Source organism: Poromitra crassiceps (assembly GCF_964638095.1).
Source record: "Poromitra crassiceps genome assembly, chromosome: 3".
Lineage (NCBI taxonomy): Eukaryota > Metazoa > Chordata > Actinopteri > Beryciformes > Melamphaidae > Poromitra > Poromitra crassiceps.
The window spans coordinates 34,143,986-34,166,192 of NC_139625.1; the positions used below are offsets into that span (position 1 = coordinate 34,143,986).

The 22,207-nt window shown below is 43.0% G+C and overlaps 1 protein-coding gene across 4 annotated transcripts in view; it reads left to right on the top strand.

Annotated features, from left to right (window-relative positions):
- The window catches only part of loxl3b (lysyl oxidase-like 3b), a 53,545-nt gene that overhangs the window by 26,501 nt on the left and 4,837 nt on the right, over positions 1-22,207 (top strand). For 2 of the 4 annotated variants that reach the window (XM_083634212.1, XM_083634213.1), the window contains 7 exons: positions 1,079-1,135; positions 2,133-2,340; positions 3,591-3,771; positions 14,179-14,333; positions 16,117-16,287; positions 19,978-20,137; positions 20,982-21,225. In XM_083634212.1, the coding sequence (XP_083490338.1) occupies positions 1,079-1,135; positions 2,133-2,340; positions 3,591-3,771; positions 14,179-14,333; positions 16,117-16,287; positions 19,978-20,137; positions 20,982-21,225 (1,176 nt within the window). Of the gene's footprint in view, positions 1-1,078; positions 1,136-2,132; positions 2,341-3,590; positions 3,772-14,178; positions 14,334-16,116; positions 16,288-17,279; positions 17,436-19,977; positions 20,138-20,981; positions 21,226-22,207 lie in introns of all 4 variants that reach the window. The other 2 variants (XM_083634214.1, XM_083634215.1) reach the window with 2 other exon arrangements.

Consider the following 22,207-nt stretch of genomic DNA (forward strand, 5'->3'; position numbering starts at 1 on the left):
GGAGTCACAAAGTTGTGCTAATCACATGAAAGAAGAGACTACTACTGCAGCGTACATGGCACAATCTGGATTGATGTGGTAAAACCCCACCACCCATCAGGGGCTGTAAAGAGGTAAAAACAAATGATAATGAATAATACAGCAAGGAATATTAAATCACATGACTGTCATGTGAAGACTTTGACAAAAACATATCTCAACCTGGTCTGAAAGGGGCAGCTGGGCTGATGACCCAGGCACCTGAACAGCCTCAAAACTGAAAACATCCTGTTAGAATCTGATTAAATGCTAAAAACCCTCATATTTTGAACATAGTGAACCACTGGCCTGGTGTTGTATTGTAGCCATGTTGTTGACTTCCTGATGTCTTTGCTTCAATTTTATTAAACCAAAAGATAATGTGAATAATTTGCAAATTCTAATTGAACCAGGTCTGGATGAGACTACATTTCTCATTTGGGTCCTGTGATCAAAATGGTTAAGAACCCGCTGACTTAGACTGTACAGTATTATTTATTATATGACCATCTAGCATCATATTGATTATTAAGCTATACATCCATAGGGAGCTTCCAGCTGTCAGCCAACATCCTACCCAAAAGTAAAAAATAAATGTCATAAGGGAACACGGTTGATGTGGGAACTCGAGGTTCACATTGATATTTCTTGCATCTCATAGGTCAAACAGAGTAACATAGTTTGTAGGCTACTAATCAACATGTTAATAATTATCCTGTAATTAATGTGTAAGTAATGCAATTCTCTGCCATAGTTTGTTTTTTTATACACGCTTAAGGAGGATGCGACTTTTCAACATATTTGTGTGTCTGGTTGGGGCAAAACATCTGTTACTTTTCAACACAGTATATTTTGATTAACATATTTTGAGCTGAAATTTAGCAGCAGTGTAGATGGATGTTTAACGTAGATGTGTTGAAAATGTCCTATCCTTTTAAGAGTGCAGTTGCAGTTTTTGATTGTCTGTGTAACATCGTGTAAGCTTTGTTAAGATTTGCCACTGTTTGTCAGCTCATGTGCTTTCTCTTACTGTGCAGTCTAACCAGTGTTTACCTTGCAGGCAGGCATCCAAAGCTAAAGCTAATGCTAAGTCTAAACAAAGCGGCTCTAGCAAAAGGTAAACTGAGGAGAAACAATTCAGCGGGTCAATTCATATGGGGAGAATGAACCGTCTGAAAAGACACACAAACACACGCGCGCACACACACACACACACACACACACACACACACACACACACACACAGACACACACACACACGCCTCACACATTCAGTAATTTTAGTTGATGGAAACTGGTGTTGGATTAGACAAAAACGTATTTGTTTGCTAGGTTATTTTAGCCAAAAGATTACATGTAAGTACATGTACAAGTACAAGTACATGTTTTATTGTTGTTGCAGAACAGCCTGTGTGCATGTACCACACATTACACAAACATTGGAGGCTGATTTAAAAGACCCATTTTTCTACAGGCTTTGAATAAATGTTTTCACATATTGAATTAAATTCTAGATTTGTTTATTCTTCCACTTTATTGAATGCAGATTTAGTAGCGATCTCCACCCTACTCCAGGTCATATGTTTGGCTTCTCAATATCTGTCATATTCTGTTTGAAGCTGAGTGACACTCGTGGTATTATAGCAAGCTGGCTTGATGGCTGTGTGTTTCACAAGCAAGCATACGTGTTCAGTTTTACTTATCCAATTATCCATTCATTCATATATTATCTCATTTGTTCATTCATTCATTCTGGTGCAGGTCAATGAAAAATTGAATTTTTATGTGTACTTAAAAAAGTTACATCTCAGCATACTGTCATGCTTTTGATTTTCACTGTTCAAACACAAGTGAAGTATTCATTCATTCATTCATGGTCATGGCTGCATGCATTCATTCATTCATTCATTCATGGATGCATGCATCCATTCATTCTGAGAAGGGCCAATGAAAATAGTTCTTGTGTGCACTTTTACCTCTCAGCATGCTGACGTGTTTTTGATCTTCACTGTATAAATAAAACTGAAGTATTCATTCACTCATTCATTCATTCATTCAATCCTTACTGATTCATGCAACTCCCCCCCCTCCCCGACCCTGTCTCCTGCATGCAGGCTGTATTTGGAGCGTCAGAAGCACCACTTCCACCTGCACTCTGTGACCTGTCTGGGCACGGAGGTCCACCTGGCTGCCTGTCCGCTGGAGTTCACCAAGCCCAACTACACCTCGCCCTGCCCGGGCGGCGGTCCGGCCGTGGTCAGCTGCATGCCCGGGCCGCTGTTCACACAGAACAGCGCCCTGAAGAAGAAAATGAAAACTTCGGTAAAGTATTATCTCTTAATTGCAGGGCAGCTGAATGAAGTCATCCTCAAGGGCTGGATAGGAATTATGGGAAAGTAACATTATCCAGACTCTACAGGCAATAATCTTCATTAGCTTCATGATAGATGCTTCACTTACTTCATATGTATGTTGTTTCAAATAGAATTTGAACAACATATCGATAAGGAGGTATATCGGGTCAGTAAAAATCAGGTAGGCCAATCAGCCGATTATCGTCTAATACTGATACACTGCAAAAACTGACAATATTTTAAATACCAGCCATTACAGTGGGGCTGGTATTGTCTTCACCACAAGGTTGGTAAAATTGCTTGGTAAAATTGTCTTGGAGAAAATGTCTTGTTTCAAGATTTTCTTCGTTGTTTTATGATGATTTTGTTGTTGTTGAAAGAAGTCATATTGGCATGTAGCCTATCAAGTGATATTTATTGAAACCAGCAAGATTATCTGCCAGTGCAGTGAGATAATTTGACATTATCATGAAATAAGCTTGATCAGTCTGGAAACAAGTTAAAAATCACTTTGAGAACTTGTCATTTTTTGCAGTGTATAATGGATGTTCCTCCCTCCCTGACCGCAGCTACACAAATAGTCTGCAAATCCTGGAATGGAATTTTATTGACACAATTTACTTTTTAATTTAATGTTCTTTTTAAATTAGTTCTTAATTAAAGGCAGTAACATATCCAAGAGTTTTCCCTAGCATTGAATAGCAGAAACTCTGGAGCTGCTAACCCAACTAGGTTTGTGTCCCATGAAGGTCTAAAAGCTGTTTTAGAGGCATTCCCACACTGACAACAATAAAACTCTTGGGGGAACACTTTGGCAATTCAGAGGGCACGTGGCTCAGTAGTTAGCACTGTTGCCTCGCAGCAAGAAGGTCCTGGTTTCGAACCCCGGTCCGTCCCAAGTCTGTGACCCAAGGCACTGGCAATCAAACTGGAGTTGGTCCCCCAGTGCTGCACTGCGGCTACCCACTGCTCCTAGCTCTAGGAAGGTTCCTAGTAGAGGACGGGTTAAATGCAGAGGATACATTTTACCATGGGATAAAAAAAGTACACAAAAGTCCAAATTTAAACTGACACAGATTTTCACACAAAGAGGGATAGGACTGGTTGGTATTGAGCAGTGCAATAGACACAGCACAGAAATGGCAGGCATCTCGCCTTGCCAGGCTATGTTCTAATGTTCCACCAAAATGTGATGTTCTGTGTCTCTGTGTGGTCCAGAGCAATGTGCGGCTGAAGGGAGGCGCGCGGCTGGGCGAGGGCCGGGTGGAAGTGCTGAAGAACGGGGAGTGGGGCACGGTGTGCGATGACCGCTGGAGCCTGCAGTCAGCCAGCGTGGTCTGCAGAGAGCTGGGCTTCGGCAGCGCCAAGGAGGCTCTCACCGGAGCCCGCATGGGACAAGGTGAGGAGAGTCTGTTCACTGTCCTGTCAAACACCAACCAACCAACAACAACCTACTGTCCGGGTAGTGCAGCGGGAGATTCCCTGCCTACCAACATGAGGGTCGCAGGTTCGAGCCCCCGTGTTACCTTTGGCTTGTTCGGGTGTCCATACAGGAACAATTGACCGTGTCTGTAGTGGGAAGCCTGATTAAGGGTATGCGTCCTGGTCGCTACACTAGTGCCCCCTCCTGTTCGGGGGGAGGGGAACTGGGGCAAATACCGTGATCCTCCCACGCAATAGGTCCGGCCAGCGAAACTCCTTGCTGTCAGGTGAAGAGAAACGCCTGACGACTGCACATGTATCGGAGGAAGCATGTGCTAGTCTACAACTCTCCCCAGATCGACACAGGAGGTGGAGCAATCCGGCGGGCTGGCGAGGTGGGTGGGTTTGGGGTGGGGTTGATGTGATAATAAAAAGGGGGGGACAACAACCTACTGAAAATACACTTTAAAAAAAGATATATTAATTTTTGCCAACTATATCAGGAATTGAACATTTTTATCTACCCCGTACTATGCACCTCTGACATCCAAGCCAGGTTTATAATAACAATACTACTAATAATAAAGCTAATAATAAACTACAACTACTTAACATGAGTCAGGACTGAACCTGGGGGACGTGTGTTTCTTTGTCTTTGTCTTTATTTAAGATCCCCATTAGCTACAGCAGAGCTGCAGCTATATGTTTCTATTGTTGGATATCTGAGCATCAGATGTTCACTTTGAGACATGATGAAGTACCACTAGGTGCTAAAACATAATCTACTTTAATGTATTATTAGCAGCATATAGTTCATATAGGTGGATCTGTAATTTTTTCACCTGAGACTAGACATGCTCATAACTACAGTATCTTCAGAGAGCAGTTCAGTCATCAGCTGTCCACATGCTGCCCGTTTCATCTCTCAGGTCATCTCTGACAATCTGACCTCAATGAAGTCCACATTCCTGCAAGGAATTTCATTTGGAGTTTTAAGGAGAAAGAAAGAAAGAAAGAAAGAAAGAAAGAAAGAAAGAAAGAAAGAAAGAAAGAAAGAAAGAAAGAACCCAAAATCTACAGAAAAATAAGTAATTGTTTTGGACCAGTTATGAAGTTATGATTTTTATTGAATTGACAGATTTTCATGTCACATTACACTGTCTAATAACTCTTGCCATCACTTACCTAGTATTAGTTCATGTTAGAGGTTCATTTCATTTTATAATAGTGAGTGAAATGAAAAGGTGTCTAAACTGAGATTAGGTGTGTTTAGCCTCCACTATCTCAGATTCGCTGATGTTCTTGTATACATTAGTACATAGTTTTTCAGTGAGAGTATTTGTGATTACTGAGCATCTGTGAGGCGTTTCTGAGAGCAGAAAGCTGTGGATCATTTGACTTGAAAATGGTGCCATGTATTTAATTTGCTCAGCCTGGCCTCCATATGAGTGACAGGCAGTGGCAGACTAGGACCATCTTTCAGGCCGGGAGTTTGACTCCACCCAGGCCAGGCCAACACACGCGGACACACACATGCCGGCAACTGAAGGAAAATTTGGCCTGTTTGAAGCAAGATCTAGTGAATATAATGCTAGCGTGATGTTACATGTTACCTATTTGTTCACTAATAGAATTCAACATTGCCTAGATAACTGCAAGTATAATATGAAGACGTAAAAACAAAAACTTGTCTCTGTACAAAAGCTTCACAGCAAACTTAATTTAAGGAAGAGTGCACTGTCCATCTCCACTTTAACCCATTGATACCTGATGCAGCATTTGTGTGTGTATCCCTTTAAGACCGCGAACCACGTTAATGCGGTTCGCAGTCTTAAAGGGATACGCACACAAATGAGGGATATACACGCAAATGCTGCATCAGGTATCAATGGGTTAAACTGTATTGTGCAGTCCTACTGATAATCTCATAAAGCACATTAATGTGAAAGCAATAAGCATAGCCTACATGTTTCACTTTATGCTCTGAAATTGTAGCCTACCTGGGGCCTGTACTACAAAGCAAGATTAGTGGTTTAGCGAGGTAACTTCAGGTTTAAACCTGGTTTGGCCGTACTACAAAGCAAGTTAACTTCTTACCGACATATATTTCCATAGCAACTTATGCTTCACACTTAACCTGGTCCGCAGCAGGTTAAGTTGCAAGGATAAGATTAGACCTTAAATACACCGCCCACGAACCAATCAGCAGTTTGGAAAAATGGCCAACCACTTTCTGGATGAGTTTCCCATCTAGGAAGGAGCACGAATTGTAATGTTGAATGAGTAATGTTAATCAAAGTTAATGTTAATCAAGGACTAAAGCCTTGTTGCACTTGTTGGCTATTTTAATTCAGCCCTACTTACCACTTTGGAATATGTTTTTATATATTCATTTTTGTGCTCTCAAGTAGCCTAGATACGTTGTTTGATCCCGCTGATCGATTGCAGCTGAATAGTGAGTGGAGAAATATCACTAAACCGGCATAAAAAGGTTACATAAACGTCTCCAAAGCGCACGGTGCCGTGTGCGCAACGGAGCTGAGACTGACGTTGGGTTGGAATTGAAATGGTCATAGCCTACATGCTGGAATAGCCTACTACATCTAAGCAATTTAATAAGGGATCACCTGCACACAGGCGATCCCATATTAAGATGATTCATATCTAGGCTACTCCTGCATTTTGCAGCTGCAACTCTGTTGCTTTTGGCCTGTATGATTTGATTGAACTTCATATTTCCAGCATCATTATATGAAATATGGAGATATGCGACTCTGCTGACAATATGTGACCACAAAATAGGCTATTTTTTATAAATGAAATCTATGCCCGCACGTACCGTGTCGATTCAGTTCAGAAGCATTTATTTTATTTTATTATCATTCTTTTTTTTATTGATTAGCCTATAGGAATTATTCAATCAGTGCGACTAAACACATTGATTTTATTTTATTTTATTTTATTTTATTTTATTTGACGGTTACAAATTGAAATACAATATACTGAACAAAGTACAGACACGGATCATTATTATTTATTGAGCCTAAATGGTCTATAGCTACATACGGATTTTGGACTGAGATAGATTACACATTGCTTCCACAAAAGACTGTAGATAGAGAGCTGTAGATAGCCTACGAAACCGCTCTTCAAAGAAATTACTGGTGTGGATAAAAGTGGTCACTTTAGACAGTCATTCGGGAACAGTAATAATATCCAACGCAGATTTGCATTTGCGGTTTCATTCAATGAGGAAATAGGCGTGTCTTGCGCTGTAGGAGTTTTGGAGCAGTCCATATTGCACTCTGATTGGCAGTTGTTAAAAACCACGCCTCTTTTGCGGACACGAGCTCCAGTGCACGGGCATTTTTATGTGCACGAGCTGAGAGCTTGATTAGAAAAACCTGGTTCGAGTTAACGAGTGCCAATCAACGTTCGTAGTACAAGTTAACTACAATCGAGCTGATCTGGTTTAGACAAACCAGATCAAGAGACAGATCCTGGATCTTCTTATACAACATTCGTAGTACAGGCCCCTGAAGGTTCCTGATTCTGATAAGTTCAACACCTCCAGCTCTGCTAGTGCTGCTTCTGCCTCCCTCTCCACTTTTGTGAAGAAAACCCCAAAAGCAATCCAACCCATACTTTCAAATTAGCCACTACTGTTTACATTTGACCATTGGGATTTTTATATAGCCTAATATAAATAAATAAATAAATAAATAAATAAATAAATAAATAAATAAATAAATAAATAAATAAACAAACAAACAAACAAACAAACAAACAAACAAATAAATAAATAAATAAATAAAAATTAGTAAGATAAGATAAGATAAGATATTACTTTATTGTCAGACAGAGTCTGAAATTTGTCTTGCATCCACAGACACTTGTTTCTCATCGATACATACAACAGTGCAAAACGACAACCAACACCATCCTCAAAGTGTAGACAAAACAAAACAATAACAAAAGACAAGAATAAGGAAAGTGGCTGCAGCGCTTCCTTAGTCCGTATCTTGAGCCTCTAGCCTGATTCAACAGCTTGACAGCCTGGGGCACAAATTAGTTCCTCAGTCTGTTTAAGCGAGCCCGTGGGACTCAGCTCAAATTCATTAAAAAGAATGTGCGTTGGGTCAGATATTATCCTACGTGCTAGAGACAAGATTCTACGTCTGCATGTGGGCCTCCTGAAAGCTTGTTTCCAGTGTTTGTCCTACAATTTTAGAGCAAATACGGCCTAACCCGCCCAGTCTAGCTTTAAGCTGCACAGACAGACAGTTATACCAAGCACTACTCTCATACAGCATTACACTCTGCACAATGGATTGAAAGAAAAGCAGCAAAATCTTTGTGTTATCTAGTGTTATTAATTTAATTTATCTCGGATATTCTAGAGGCAATAGACAATTGTCTACCACTGATATTGTAGTTTAGGCCAAGACATAACATAGGCTCCTCTCTTTCCACCTCTCTGCACCTCTTTTCTTCTCCATTTTGGCACCGTTGAACAGCAAGCCCCGCCCACCCGTGTTGGGGTCTCAGCAGCTTCTAGTCTCGCTGGCCAGCCTCCCCTCCCTTCCATGAGAGTCGTCTGGCTGCACGGAAACAGGCAACTGGGATAAGCCCTCCCCTGCTCTACAGCTGCTCCCCATTGGAGCGACTGTTTCAGTCGCTGCCGGATGTCTGCTCCCGGCTTATTACAAGCTCTGTCATTGGCTCCAACCATGTCAATCAGAGCGGCTTCCGCTCCCTCCTCCCTGTGTGTCGCTGTAAATAGTGCCCTGCCGCCTCAGTGAAAACAATAACGCTAACTAGCTAGCAAGCTAACGGCAGAAACCTACACGCTAGCTCGTTGCTACATGCTGAAAATGGCGAGTTGGATTGTTGGAAACAATTTTCCAAGGGCACTGCCGCCAAGCGCCGCCCATCACAATCCCACTATGGAGACCTGTGCCGCCAGACTCATCTCTCAGTAGGGAGGGGACTGAGGCTGGCCAGCGAGACTAAGCAGCTTCTGACTGACAAGTTAACTCATTCCTGCCTGCCTGGCATGTGTGGGAACGCCCACAAAATGTTATACGGCTGGCGCGCGAGTGGGGTAAAACCGCCGATATATCTCAATGGGTTGACTCACCAAAGGATGGTGCTGCGGCTCTAAACTATAGGTTTGGGGGTTCTAGAGCAGAACACAAGATGTCTGCACAGATGTGCGTTTACTGCGGTAGTTAAATCCCCGATCGTGTCTGCCTGGGCTGGGCTATCAGCTAAATTCTAACTTTGCTGAATGGATAGAACGGGCGATTTACCCCACCCTGACCACGCCCCCAGCCAGGCTGAGCCAGCTAACCCAGCGTCTATGACAAGACATCGCCTCAACCTATGGTGAGTTTTAGTTTTCATTCCAGTGCAATTTCGGCTTGGCTACAAGATCGGCTCGGGCACACATTGTGATTGGCTGTACATCGGGCAAGTGGTGCGATTAACGTGGCCAAAATGGCAGACAGCTTTGGATTAGCTAACAAGCTAATGCTAAGCTACTGATGTTATCAGACATGATATACATTAAACATATGAATCAAGGTTAGGGTTAGGGTTAGGGTCAGACCCCGTTGTGGACCCAGAGCCGAGGCACTTCCGGCCGAACCGAATCTGAAGAGCGATAGATCCTGTACCTACACCAGCTGTATTGGTAGCTGATTTTTTTCTTTTAGAACAAAACTATTAAATTAATCTTTTCTTTTAGGTTATCCCACACACACACACACACACGCACGCACGCACGCACGCACGCACGCACGCACGCACGCACGCACGCACACACACACACACACACACACACACACACACACACACACACACACACACACACACACACACACACACACACACATTCGCCCACATATTAATTTCTTCTGAGGAGCCATTTGGTTGGAAACATCTTAGAAATTTGGCTGAAAAGCCAGATTCCTGAGGGAATGTTGGCTGAAAGCAGACAGGATCCCTAAAGCTGAATGAAGTAGTGTGCGTGCGTGCGTGCGTGCGTCCTTGCGTGCGTGCGTGTGTGCGAGCTTGCGTGCGTGCGCGTGTGTGTGTGTGTGTGTGTGTGTGTGTGTGTGTGTCATGCGCGTAGCCACGGGTGCGCTAGGGTGTGCAAATGCCACCCAGACAGGCCGCTGGCGCACCCAAAAAAATGGGGTAAAAAGTGTTTTGTTTTGTCTGCAAAACACATGTCAATGCTGTCATGCACTGTGTCCAACTGTCCGCTGCCCTATGTGCCCCGGAGCATCATGGGAAACTAGTTAAGCTGTGTCCACGTAAAGTAAACAAATGCACGCACGCACAGCAGCAGCAGCAGCAGCAGCAGCGCCAAATCAAGAAGACATGAAACAAAGCTCGCTTTTAAGCTTTTTCGGCAAAGGCAAGAAACGACGAGGAAGAAGATGACTCGTCGTCACCCTCCCCCTCAACAAGTGCGGATTGTAGTGCACCCGTTCCCGCACCTGTATTGGTGGTGTACAGTGGAGAAGAGACAGAAGATGATGCAGCCGAAACAATGACGTTAACAGCGGGGAACGCAGCCAACAACACACCGGAGGTTTGTGCAGAGCCAGAGGACACTGACGCTACAGATCTCTCTGCAGTAGACGAATCTGCATGCCAACCAAATTTGCGTTCTTTCCCGACTAGAACACTCATTGGAAAAAGTAGGTGAGACTTTTTTGAGATACTAAACAAAGTGGTTTTACATGTTGCCAAAAAATACAATTTAATTGACTGCTTCTACCTGCTAATAATGAGTGCGAAAAGGAGCAAACAACACACAAATATTCCTCTAAATCTGGTTTGAAAAGACCCAAAAAAAAATTGGTGGCGGCCGTAACCCTGGCTTTCTGTGGCACACCCAATGAGCCGAGTCTGGCTATGCTACTGGTGTGTGTGTGTGTGTGTGTGTGTGTGTGTGTGTGTGTGAGAAGTAGCACGTGCGTGCGTGTTCTTGTATGGTACAGCTATCTGAGTGAGGACCAATTTTAGTTTTATGCCTGGGAAGTGAGCACATTTTTAGGAAAGTGATAAAGGGACATTTTGGCCGGTCCTCACTTTCTCGCACACCTTCAAACCTTGTTTGAAGTTTAAGACTTGGTTTTAAGGGTAAGGTTAAGGTTAGAATAGAGCTCAACAGGCACGTCACTTTTCGTGACGGTTTAAGCGAGAACAAATAATAACGGGGGGCGGGGGGAAATCTATTTTTTTCCTGTTGTTATTTTTTGTTCTCGCTTAAACCGAATGTTTTATGGTCACTCACGATTCTCTGGAAGACTTTTTGGCTTGGTTCGAGCCTTAAAACTCGTTATATTTGGATTTATCTGAGAAATGTATGGAGAAAATGGATGCGGAACTGTTGAGTCACGTGTCTGTTGAGCTCTATTAGGGTTAGGGTTAGGATTAGGGTTAGGGTTAAGGTTAGGCCTTTAGTTGTGATGGTTAAGGTTAGCGGTTAGGGAATGCATTATGTCAATAAATGTCCTCACTAAGGTAGCTGTACAAACATTGTCTGTTACATGTGTACAGCTGCATGTCTAGCCACTATAGAGATTGCCCCGTCCCAATAGGTCATAGGTTTGATCCCATGTGTCCCAGAACAAGACACTGAATCACTGTAACTCACTCAGCTAAATGCCTCAAATGTTTCAGACAGAGCCTATGTGTTCATGTTTGTGTGTATGTTCCTCATTACTTATTCTTCCCTAGAACATCGCGGTGTGCACGGTATTTTGCCCGCAAGATCCTGTCTGGAAAAACAAGCAGACGTTTGGAGGGCAGTTTTCCGAAACAATGTCCGCTGTCGTGTTTGTACATTACGTTTCCCACCGCAGAGGAAGTGAGCTAGGCGGACTCCTCACTCAATCTCTTTGAGGGAGCCTGCTGTGCACACCGAGGGCTTTCAGACCGACCACCCCCCTGCTGAATTTTCAAACATTTTCCAGCTCAGAAACATTCCCAGACGTCACTGAAGCTGGAAACGTGCGCCGTTGAAGGAATTCCTTTCACAGGAATGATATCATGCGTTGTCTTGAGGTGAAATGTAAACTGTGTTGCTGATGAAGAGCATGCATGTTCAGGAAAGCTGTCTTGGATTAATAAAGCTTGAAAAATACACTGTGTAGGCTATTTGTTGCAAGAGGTACAAGTCTTTTGAAAGCCATTCCTATACACGATTGGTTACATACTGTAACTGCCAGTTCTGTATATGAAAACAAGACAAAATTTAACAAGAAAGCAATAAGAATCACACAAATATCACAGCCAGGTTCTATGCATCTAACACTAGACTAATACACCTTTCACACCAAGGGTCCAACCAGGGTTATTCCCAGGTTGATTTCGGGTATGAAAGGGTTAACCCGGTTTGCCCGATTCGGCTTGGTGATGACCCACCTTCAGACGTGGGTCAGACCAGGGTCGGACAAGGGTTGTGACCCTGAATTGTCATGACCAGGGACCATGACCAGGGACCATGACCAGTTGACTGACTTGCTGTGAATTGACAAAAGAAGGGTAACTAACCTAGCCTGGGTAAACCCAGCCCCCAGTGACCTGCTCTCAGGCTCACCCTGCTTACAGTCACTAGTGACTGGGAACTGAGAGAGCAGGTCACGTGGGGGCTGGGTTTACCTAGGCTATAAGTAACCCTGGTCCAACCCTGGTGGTCATTGGTATGAAAGTGGTATTAGTGTGTATCTTATTTAGATGTGCCTCTGAGTATAGTTTTCTTACCTTTATCTTACCTTATCTGTGACATTTTCAAATAAATATCCTTTGCTACTCTCAATACTGACTGATATATATAAATATATACTATAACACAATAGTGATTAAATCTATATGCAGTTTATGGAAATGTTTGTATTAGCTGTTCTAAACAGCCGGAGTCTGTGATGTGAAGTGATGTGTTTTACATTTCTACTTTGTTAGGGAACAAACAGAAGAACAACCGGGTAGTTAGCATGAGCACCTAAGAGAAACTCAAACGACATCAACAGAAAATCCAACAACAAAACGACGCCACAGTCCCGCCCACACTGTTTGATTGACAGGAGATCTCTATGTGCAGTGCAGAAACCCCACAGCAGTGATGCAGACACAAAGTGTACATGTGCATCTGTTTATCGGTCTCTTCACATGTGTACCTGTTTGTGTGTTTCTTCACATGTGCACCTGTTTGTGTGTTTCTTCACATGTGTACCTGTTTGTGTCTCTTCACATGTGCACCTGTTTGTGTGTTTCTTCACATGTGCATCTGTTTGTGTGTTTCTTCACATGTGTACCTGTTTGTGTGTCTCTTCACATGTGCATCTGTTTGTGTGTTTCTTCACATGTGTACCTGTTTGTGTGTCTCTTCACATGTGCACCTGTTTGTGTGTTTCTTCACATGTGCATCTGTTTATCGGTCTCTTCACATGTGTACCTGTTTGTGTGTTTCTTCACATGTGCACCTGTTTGTGTGTTTCTTCACATGTGCATCTGTTTGTGTGTTTCTTCACATGTGTACCTGTTTGTGTGTCTCTTCACACGTGCATCTGTTTGTGTGTTTCTTCACATGTGCATCTTGTTTGTGTGTTTCTTCACATGTGCATCTGTTTGTGTGTCTCCTCACATGTGCATCTGTGTGTGTCTCTTCACATCTGTACCTGTTTGTGTGTTTCTTCACATGTGCATCTGTTTGTGTGTTTCTTCACATGTGTACCTGTTTGTGTGTTTCTTCACATGTGCATCTATTTGTGTGTTTCTTCACGTGTGCCTGTTTGTGTGTCTCTTCACATGTGCATCTGTTTGTGCGTTTCTTCACATGTGTACCTGTTTGTGTGTTTCTTCACATGTGCATCTGTTTGTGTGTTTCTTTACATGTGTACCTGTTTGTGTGTTTCCACACACGTGCATCCATTTGTGTTTCTTCACATGTGTACCTGTTTGTGTGTCTCTTCACATGTGCACCTGTTTGTGTGTTTCTTCACATGTGCATCTGTTTGTGTGTTTCTTCACATGTGTACCTGTTTGTGTGTTTCTTCACATGTGCATCTGTTTGTGTGTTTCTTCACATGTGTACCTGTTTGTGTTTCTTCACATGTGCATCTATTTGTGTGTTTCTTCACATGTGCATCTGTTTGTGTGTCTCTTCACATGTGTACCTGTTTGTGTGTCTCTTCACATGTGTACCTGTTTGTGTGTTTCTTCACATGTGTGCCTGTTTGTGTGTCTTTTCACATGTGTACCTGTTTTTGTGTTTCTTCACATGTGCATCTGTTTGTATGTCTCTTCACATGTGTGCCTGTTTGTGTGTCTCTTCACGTGTGCCTGTTTGTGTGTCTCTTCTGTCCAGGAATGGGTCCCATCTACATGAACGAGGTGAAGTGCCTGGGTCAGGAGAAGTCCATCTGGAACTGCCCGTTTAAAAACATCACAGCGGAAGACTGTCAGCACACAGAGGATGCCGCGGTGCGCTGCAACATACCCTACATGGCCCTGGAAAACTCGGTCAGAGCTCACCCTGCTTACTCATATCTTGCATCTGTGTTTACAGCTCTAGGCAATGTTACTCATATCTTACATCTTACATCTGTGTTTACTCTAGGCAAAGTTGCAGAGCCGAATAATTGTTTTATACTGAATTTATTGCTCTGATGTATATGTGAAAATAGGGCTGTGTAAGTTTACTGAATCACATTTGTTTTTGGTTTGACCTGATAACAGCATAACTATTATAGTATGCTATAGGAAATAACTTGTATTTATTGCATTCCGTGTTTATGTTTACTGCTCTAACTTTCTTTGCTGGTTGTATTAAGATGTGAGATTTAGAGACAACAAGTACAGTTTCACTGTGCAGAAATCTCACATCTTCATTCTCAACCAACATTTCTTCCAGACCAGACAATTGCTGCTGTCATGAAAAAGAGCAAAGTTCTCCAGTCTCTGTCTTTTTATCTTCTTTTATCTACTTGAATAGAAAGTTTACATTTTTATATGTTGACTTTCATTCTTGGGCCATTGAAACCTGCTAGAAAAACACAGTGAGAAAATAGTTTTTTTTTCTCCTCTGAAAAACTTTTGTAGATTTTTGTTTTGTTTTTTGACAACAGCAATATGCCTTTAACAGACAGTATGACTGGTTGTACAGTTTGTATTTTACCAGATCATACTCTTCCATGTTCCCTATAGATACACACAGAGCGGCCGGGCTGTGTGGGATAAAAGCTCTAGCAAGAAACACTCCCTCTCCTGTTTATACTTTCCACTCCAAGCCACATCAGGGTAGGAAATTAGCGGGGGCTCAGGGCAAATTGCCCGTAAAAAATCTAAAATTGCCCTTGGAATTGGGATGACGGGGGCTTTTAAATACACCCGTAGAATCAAGTTAACTTTCTGTATTTTAATGTTACTCTGTATTTAAAATAAAGTTAACTTTCTGTATTTTAATGTTACTCTGTAATGCAAAGCGTGTCCGGATTGTGTCCAAAGCGCGACTCGAAAGTAGCCAGCTAGGCATCCATACCAACACCACAACCCCTGCCCCCTCCTCCTACTAGTGTTATTTCAGTGACAGGCAGCGCAGGCTAGCTGGCCAGCTAGTTCACTAGCTCACTAGTTTTGCAATACGCAAACCACCCACTGAGTCAGGACTAGAAAATGATCCAAATGACAGAAACAGTCGCTGAGCCTCTCCTCCCATGCAGGGCCTAAAAAAGCTGTCAAAGAGTTGACTATTGTGGGTTGAAGAATGAACTACATAGCGACATGTACCTATGTAGCCTACTGTCTATCTACATGTTATCTGAAAAGTTTTTGCCAAGTACTGTAGTACATTACATAACATGCCAGACAGTGTTGTTGAGATTATAAGAATTTTTTTTTTTTTACTGTGATTGTTTATGAACTTTTAGGAATAAAATATGCTTGGATAAGAGTCATTGATTGGTCTGTCATGCAACATAGAAAAACTAAGGTATTTCCCAACATTTGATAAAATTGTCCTGTAAACTATCCAAAATGCCCCCGAAACGTATTTCACAAGGGCAAAAAAAGCCCTAAAGAAAGTTAATTTCCTACCCTGAGCAACATATATTTTTTAACTTGAATGAAATCTAAAAATCTGTATTTGATTAGCTTTTCATGTCGACTTTAAGATATTTGGCTGTGCAAAAATCATAAGGATTAAAGACTTTGTAATGCTAAAGAGAGAGGTTTTACCCCACAGTCCCTGCCTGGCCCTTGTGTATCTATGCTTTGCTTTGTGCCTCCTAACCCTTCTGCCCGACAGATGCGGCTAACTGGCGGACGCACTCGTTATGAGGGCCGTGTGGAGGTGACGGGCAAAGACTCGAATGGCACCCAGAGCTGGGGCCTGATCTGTGGAGAGGGCTGGGGCACCAAGGAGGCCATGGTGGCCTGCAGGCAGATGGGCCTGGGCTACGCTAACCACGGCCTGCAAGTAGGTCATTAACCCCACTAGAGTAGAGCCATGACCAGGGGAAGGGTGCCTTTTGCCGTATTTGAAATATGCAAATATAATACTGACTGAATATAGTGCACTCAGTGACCGCTTTATTAGGTCAGTTAGGTAAAATGAAAATCACCAGAGGTCGGCTGTGTCTGAGATGCCTGAATATGTTTTCGCCATTCTTCTGGGTGGATTTGGATTGGATTAGGCGATGCTGATTGGTTTAAGGAGTTGTCTGTCAAGGCAAGTACTCCCGCCCACTGAAATCAATATGAGCAGCTGGAAGTCCAGACTGATCTGTGGAGTGTAACAGAATATGAGGTCACGTGACTCTGTCTGGAGGAGCTGTTTGCATAAACAGAGAGGTGTGCCTAATAAAGTGTCCACTGAGTGTATACAGATTTTTTTTAATACCAAATGTGCATCTATGTTCAAATATATTCCAAGAATGATGTGTTTAAACATGAATATATTATTTTTGATCAATATAATTAATATTTCTACATTTACATGTTGTTTTACTAATACTAAATTGTTTCTAGTATTGGTAAAACATTTAAATATATTCCTAGAATATATTATCATGCTAAATATACAGTATATTCCACAACAGTGTTTATTTTTGGAGTATACTTGAACATACATGCATGTGTTCAATACATAACAGTTTAACTGTCATTTGGAGTTGAGGTTTGGTTTCCCACATGGGAGGATCAGATGCTGTTCTGGTATGTTCCGCATGGATAGACCAGGCAGCTATCCACCAAACCTCTAATAAAACTCAAAGCCATTCACAAGCAGCCAGGCCAAGCGGTGACTGCATCTGGAAACCATGTTGGCGTTCACCTCAGCTACAGACTAACCCCACTGACTGCTGCTTCAACAACCAAACTGAAACACATTACAATCAGCCCAGACAGTTCAGAGGCAGGATAGGACATGTGTGTCTCCCCTCACTGACTTCCAGCAGGACATTTGTGCAGATCCGGATAGTGGGCGGCCGGACCACTTATGAAGGCCGCGTGCAGGTTCAGGTTGGGTCCAAGTGGGGCACAGTGTGCAGCACAGGCTGGACCACAAAGGAAGCCATGGTGGTTTGCAGGCAGCTAGGGCTGGGCTACTCCATGCATGCCATCACTGTAAGTAGGACTAAAATACATGAATCCACCTTTGGAAAAAGTGACACTATTCTTTAGATGTGTGCTTTAAAATGATTTATAGCACACAATGAAAGCAAAATATTATACTTTGTAAAGGGAAAATCCACAATAAAACCCTTCAACACTTAAAAAGAACAACTATTGGGGATGTAACGTCAGTTTGCATTTGTGGGCATGCATCACAACTATATACATTAAACAAATGAACAGTACAAAAGGTGCATCATGAGGAGGGAGAGAAACTGAATGGCCTGAAGGTCTTCTGAAGCACAATGAGTACACCAGGCCCAGTTTCACTCCACCAGGCCCAGTGGGAGGGTCGTCAGTCACAATTATAAACTTTATAATGCTTAAAACTCATGGAATGGATTGAACATCACAGATTGAAGATCACAGATCGATGATATGAAACAGTGTCAAAAGTATCTGAGCGTGGATTTTTCCTTTAAGTGGTATTTGATGACATGAGATATTCAGGGATTTTGGAAATTAACTCTTCAAATATCTAAAATAATGGAATACTTATGATTGCAAGAAACTGAATGCCAAACACTGATCATGATAGAAAATACATCATGTGTAAGAAATAGTGGCGTCCGGGTAGTGTAGCGGTAAATTCCCTGCCTACCAACACGAGTGTCGCAGGTTCGTATCCACGTGTTACCTCCGGCTTGGTCGGGCGTCCATACAGGCACGATTGGCTGTGCCTGAGGGTGGGAAGCCGGATTGGTGGAATTTGTCCTGATCACTGCACTAGCGCCTCCTCTGGTTGGTCGGGGTGCCTGGTCGGGGTGGAAGGGAACTGGTGGGAATAGTGTGATCCTCCCATGTGCTACATCCTGCCGGTGAAGCTCCCCGTCAGGTGAAAAGAAGCGGCTGCGCATGTGTCGGAGGAAGCATGGTGCTAGTCTCGGCTCTCCCCATATCAGCAGAGGGTGGAGCAGCAACTGAGGCAGCCAATAGGGCAGCATGGGGATAAATTGACCAAGTATAATTGGGCAGAAAAATGGGGGGAAATCAGAAAAAAATTATAATAAAAAGAAAAAAAGAAAGTGTCCAGTGGTCAGCTGATCTATTTATACTAATTCTATGTGTGATTTTATAGTGGCCTCTCAGTAGTCATCTAGCCCAGTGGTCCCCAACCACCGGGCCGCGGACCGGTACCGGGCCGCAACGCATTCGGTACCGGGCCGCAAGCCCGGTACATTCTTTTTTCTTTTTTTTTTATAATCATAGGCTATAATATTATAGGCTGTGTGTGGTAGTTGAAACATAGTAGTTTCAAGTTGACGTTTCTTTATGTTTGTAGTTGAAACAAAAACATAAATACTGTAGAACTACTGTAGAACTGTAGAAAATACAGTACAACACAAAAGGCTGTTATTTACCCTTTGTCGCCACCTGGTGAGTAAATATATATGTAACTAAAACCATTCAAATTTACAACCGGTCTGCAACTTTTTTTTTCATGTATCTACCGGTCCTTCGCACAAAAAAGGTTGGGAACCCCTGATCTAGCCAACAGGCAATAGTATTATTCAGTCACATTCTATATGTGAACAAAGTTATTGCTCTCCAGTGATCATAAACCCTGCATCACATAGTGTCCTCAGTGAACAGCCAACATGAGTCACGAACATCTGTTTTTCAGGATCAAATCATCACATTTAAAGGGACAGTTCACTCCAAAATCAAAAATACATATTTTCCCTCTTACCTGAAGTGCTATTTATCATAGATCGTTTTGGTGCAAGTTGTTGAGTTTTGGGGATATTGGCCATAGAGATGTCTGCCTTCTCTCGAATACAATGGAGCTGGAGGGCACTCGGCTTGTGTTGCTCAAAGCGCCAAAGAAATACATTTGAAAATGCAATCTCTTCCAGAAGATAATCCACAGAGCTTGTTGTGAGCTTCATCTACAAACTATTTTCTTTCGACCTACTGTAAGCTGCTAGCTGTGTAGTTCAGTCGAAAGAAAATAGTTCCTACATGAAACTGCTGACAACAAGGTATGTGGATTATTTTGAGTAACCGAGGTCATGATTTCTGGAAAGAGACATTGCTGTTGTACAAAAAAAACCACGCTCTGAGCACCACAAGCCAAGTGCCATCCAGTTCCATTCATTGAATTCAAGAGAAAGCAAGACTCTCTATGTCTGATATTAGCAACTCACACCAAAACGATCTAGATCAGTGTTTCCCAAACTATGGGTTGGGACCCATTTTGAGTCACGGACCTGTGGGGGGGGGGGGGGTCGCCAACTGGTCGTCATGGCAACTCATTACGGTATGTTTTTTGTGAGTTTGGGTCCTAGGAAGACACAAAATGTATCTTTTGGGTCCCAAGATGAAAAGGTTTGGGAACCCCTGATCTAGATGGATAACTAACTACATTTCAGACGAAAACTATGGATTTTTAACTGTCCCTTTAACTCTTTTGTAGCTCCATTTGTGAATGATCCTCTCCTGATAGATACACGTTTTGTGTTTCGTTGTGTGTCTGTGTGTTTGACCCTCTAAGGAAACGTGGTACTGGGACAGCAGCAACGTGACAGAGATGGTTCTGAGCGGAGTGAAGTGCACGGGCAGCGAGATGTCTCTGAGCCAGTGCCAGCATCACAAAACCGTCAGCTGTCAGAAAGTAGCGGCAAAGTTCGCCGCCGGAGTCATCTGCTCCGAGAGTGAGTAATGACAACTGGAGTGAAAGACGCACGGGTAGAGCAACTTGAGCAAGGCATTAATGCTGTCAGGATTAGCATTCCCACTTCTTGGAATTGAAGATGTGACGAGCCTCCCACTCTCCTGGCCCTGTTGGAGGAGGAGCCTGGTGGTTGGGTCGTTGGCCCGGTGTACTCCCTGGGTTTTAAAAGCCTGCAGACCATTCATGTTTCTCTCCCTCCTCACATGTGGTGTGCATCTTTTGTTCTGTTCTTTTGTTTGACTAGCGATCTTGCACGCTACACGCGCTGTCACAGTGGGATTTATGACATCACTGATGATATCACAGTGGGACTTATGACATCACAGATGATGTCACAGTGGGATTAATGACATCATGGATGATGTCACAGTGGGATTTATGACATCACAGTGGGACAATCACAGTGGGACAGAGAAACAAACAAACAGAGAAACAAACAAACAGACAGAGCCCCAGCTCCCATTTATATACTGATGATGATGATGTAATAACACATGTAATAACTAATTATATTCTCAGTCAATATTATTATTGCTTCTGTTAAAAATGTTACACCACTTATGGAATAATAATCACCAGTTATTATAATATGATGCAATGAATGAATGGTAACTCACCTTTTGAAGAATATAACATTACAAAATAAGAAATGGAGTGAAAGAGTTGCAATAAGTGCCTCCTAAGCAGATTTATTTTAACGTTTCATTTATTTTCATGATTTATTCTTACATTTTTCCATGTCCCCCTCTCTCTCAAGTAGCCCCTGTAGTACCACCACGTACCCCCAGTTTGGGGGTACTGATCTAATCTAAGTCTCTGCACAGCGGCCTCTGACCTGGTCCTGAACGCCCCGCTGGTCCAGCAGACGGTTTATATTGAGGACCGCCCCCTGCACATGCTGTACTGCGCTGCCGAGGAGGACTGCCTGTCCAAGTCTGCCGCCAAGGCCAACTGGCCCTACGGACACCGCCGCCTGCTCCGCTTCTCCTCCCAGATCCACAACATCGGCCGCTCCGACTTCAAACCCAAGGCTGGAAGGCACTCCTGGGTCTGGCACGCCTGCCATGGGTAAGGGGCAGAAATAATGTCATTGGTTGAGTCTGAGAAATCAAATGTTTGTACGAACTCCAATTTGCCTGATTGTAATGCTCATGTGGTAGGTACCATCATGTTAAAGTTTTAAAATGTTATTTTTTTTCCTTGTTTTTCCCCCATTTTCTCCCCAATTGTACTTGGTCAATTTTTCCAAGTACTCGGGAGAGCCGAGACTAGCACAATGCTTCCTCCGACACATGCGCAGTTGCCATTCTCTTCTTTTCACCTGACAGGGGTCGCTTCACCGGCAGGACGTAGCACGTGGGAGGATCACGTTATTCTCACCAGTTCCCTTCCACCCCGACCACAGGAGGTGCTAGTGCAGAGATCAGGACACAAACCCCAAATCCAGCTTCCCACCCACAGACAGCAGCCAATCGTGCCTGTATGGATGTCTGGCCAAGCCGGAGGTAACACAGGGATGCAAACCCTTGTGTTGGTAGGCAGGGAATCTACCGACGATACATCCACACTGAAGGCACTAGCCAAACCATTTCTGAATGACGTTTCTTCTGAATTTATAAATTGATTCAAATGTTATAAAAGTAGCATACTGACAACTCAAAATGTTTGGGAAAACCTACTGCTTTTTGAGTGCACGCCATCCTTTTTCCACTGAAGATCATTCAAAGTACAGACTGGGGGGATTTATTACATCACTGATGACATCACAATTGGCTCGAGTGACATCACTGTTGACATCACAATTGCTTGAGTGACATCACTGATGACATCACAATTGCTCAAGTGACATCACTGATGACATCACTTCTGTCACAAATCATGACTGACACCGAGCACACAGACAGACAGACAGACACCGCCCATTTAGCCAATTTCAGCTAAAGATGATCAGTATTGACAGATTACAAATTTACAGTCCACCATGAGACTATATTATGCATGGCTTGCACATCTGCATCACAGGCTATTCACTCATTTGCCATTTATACCT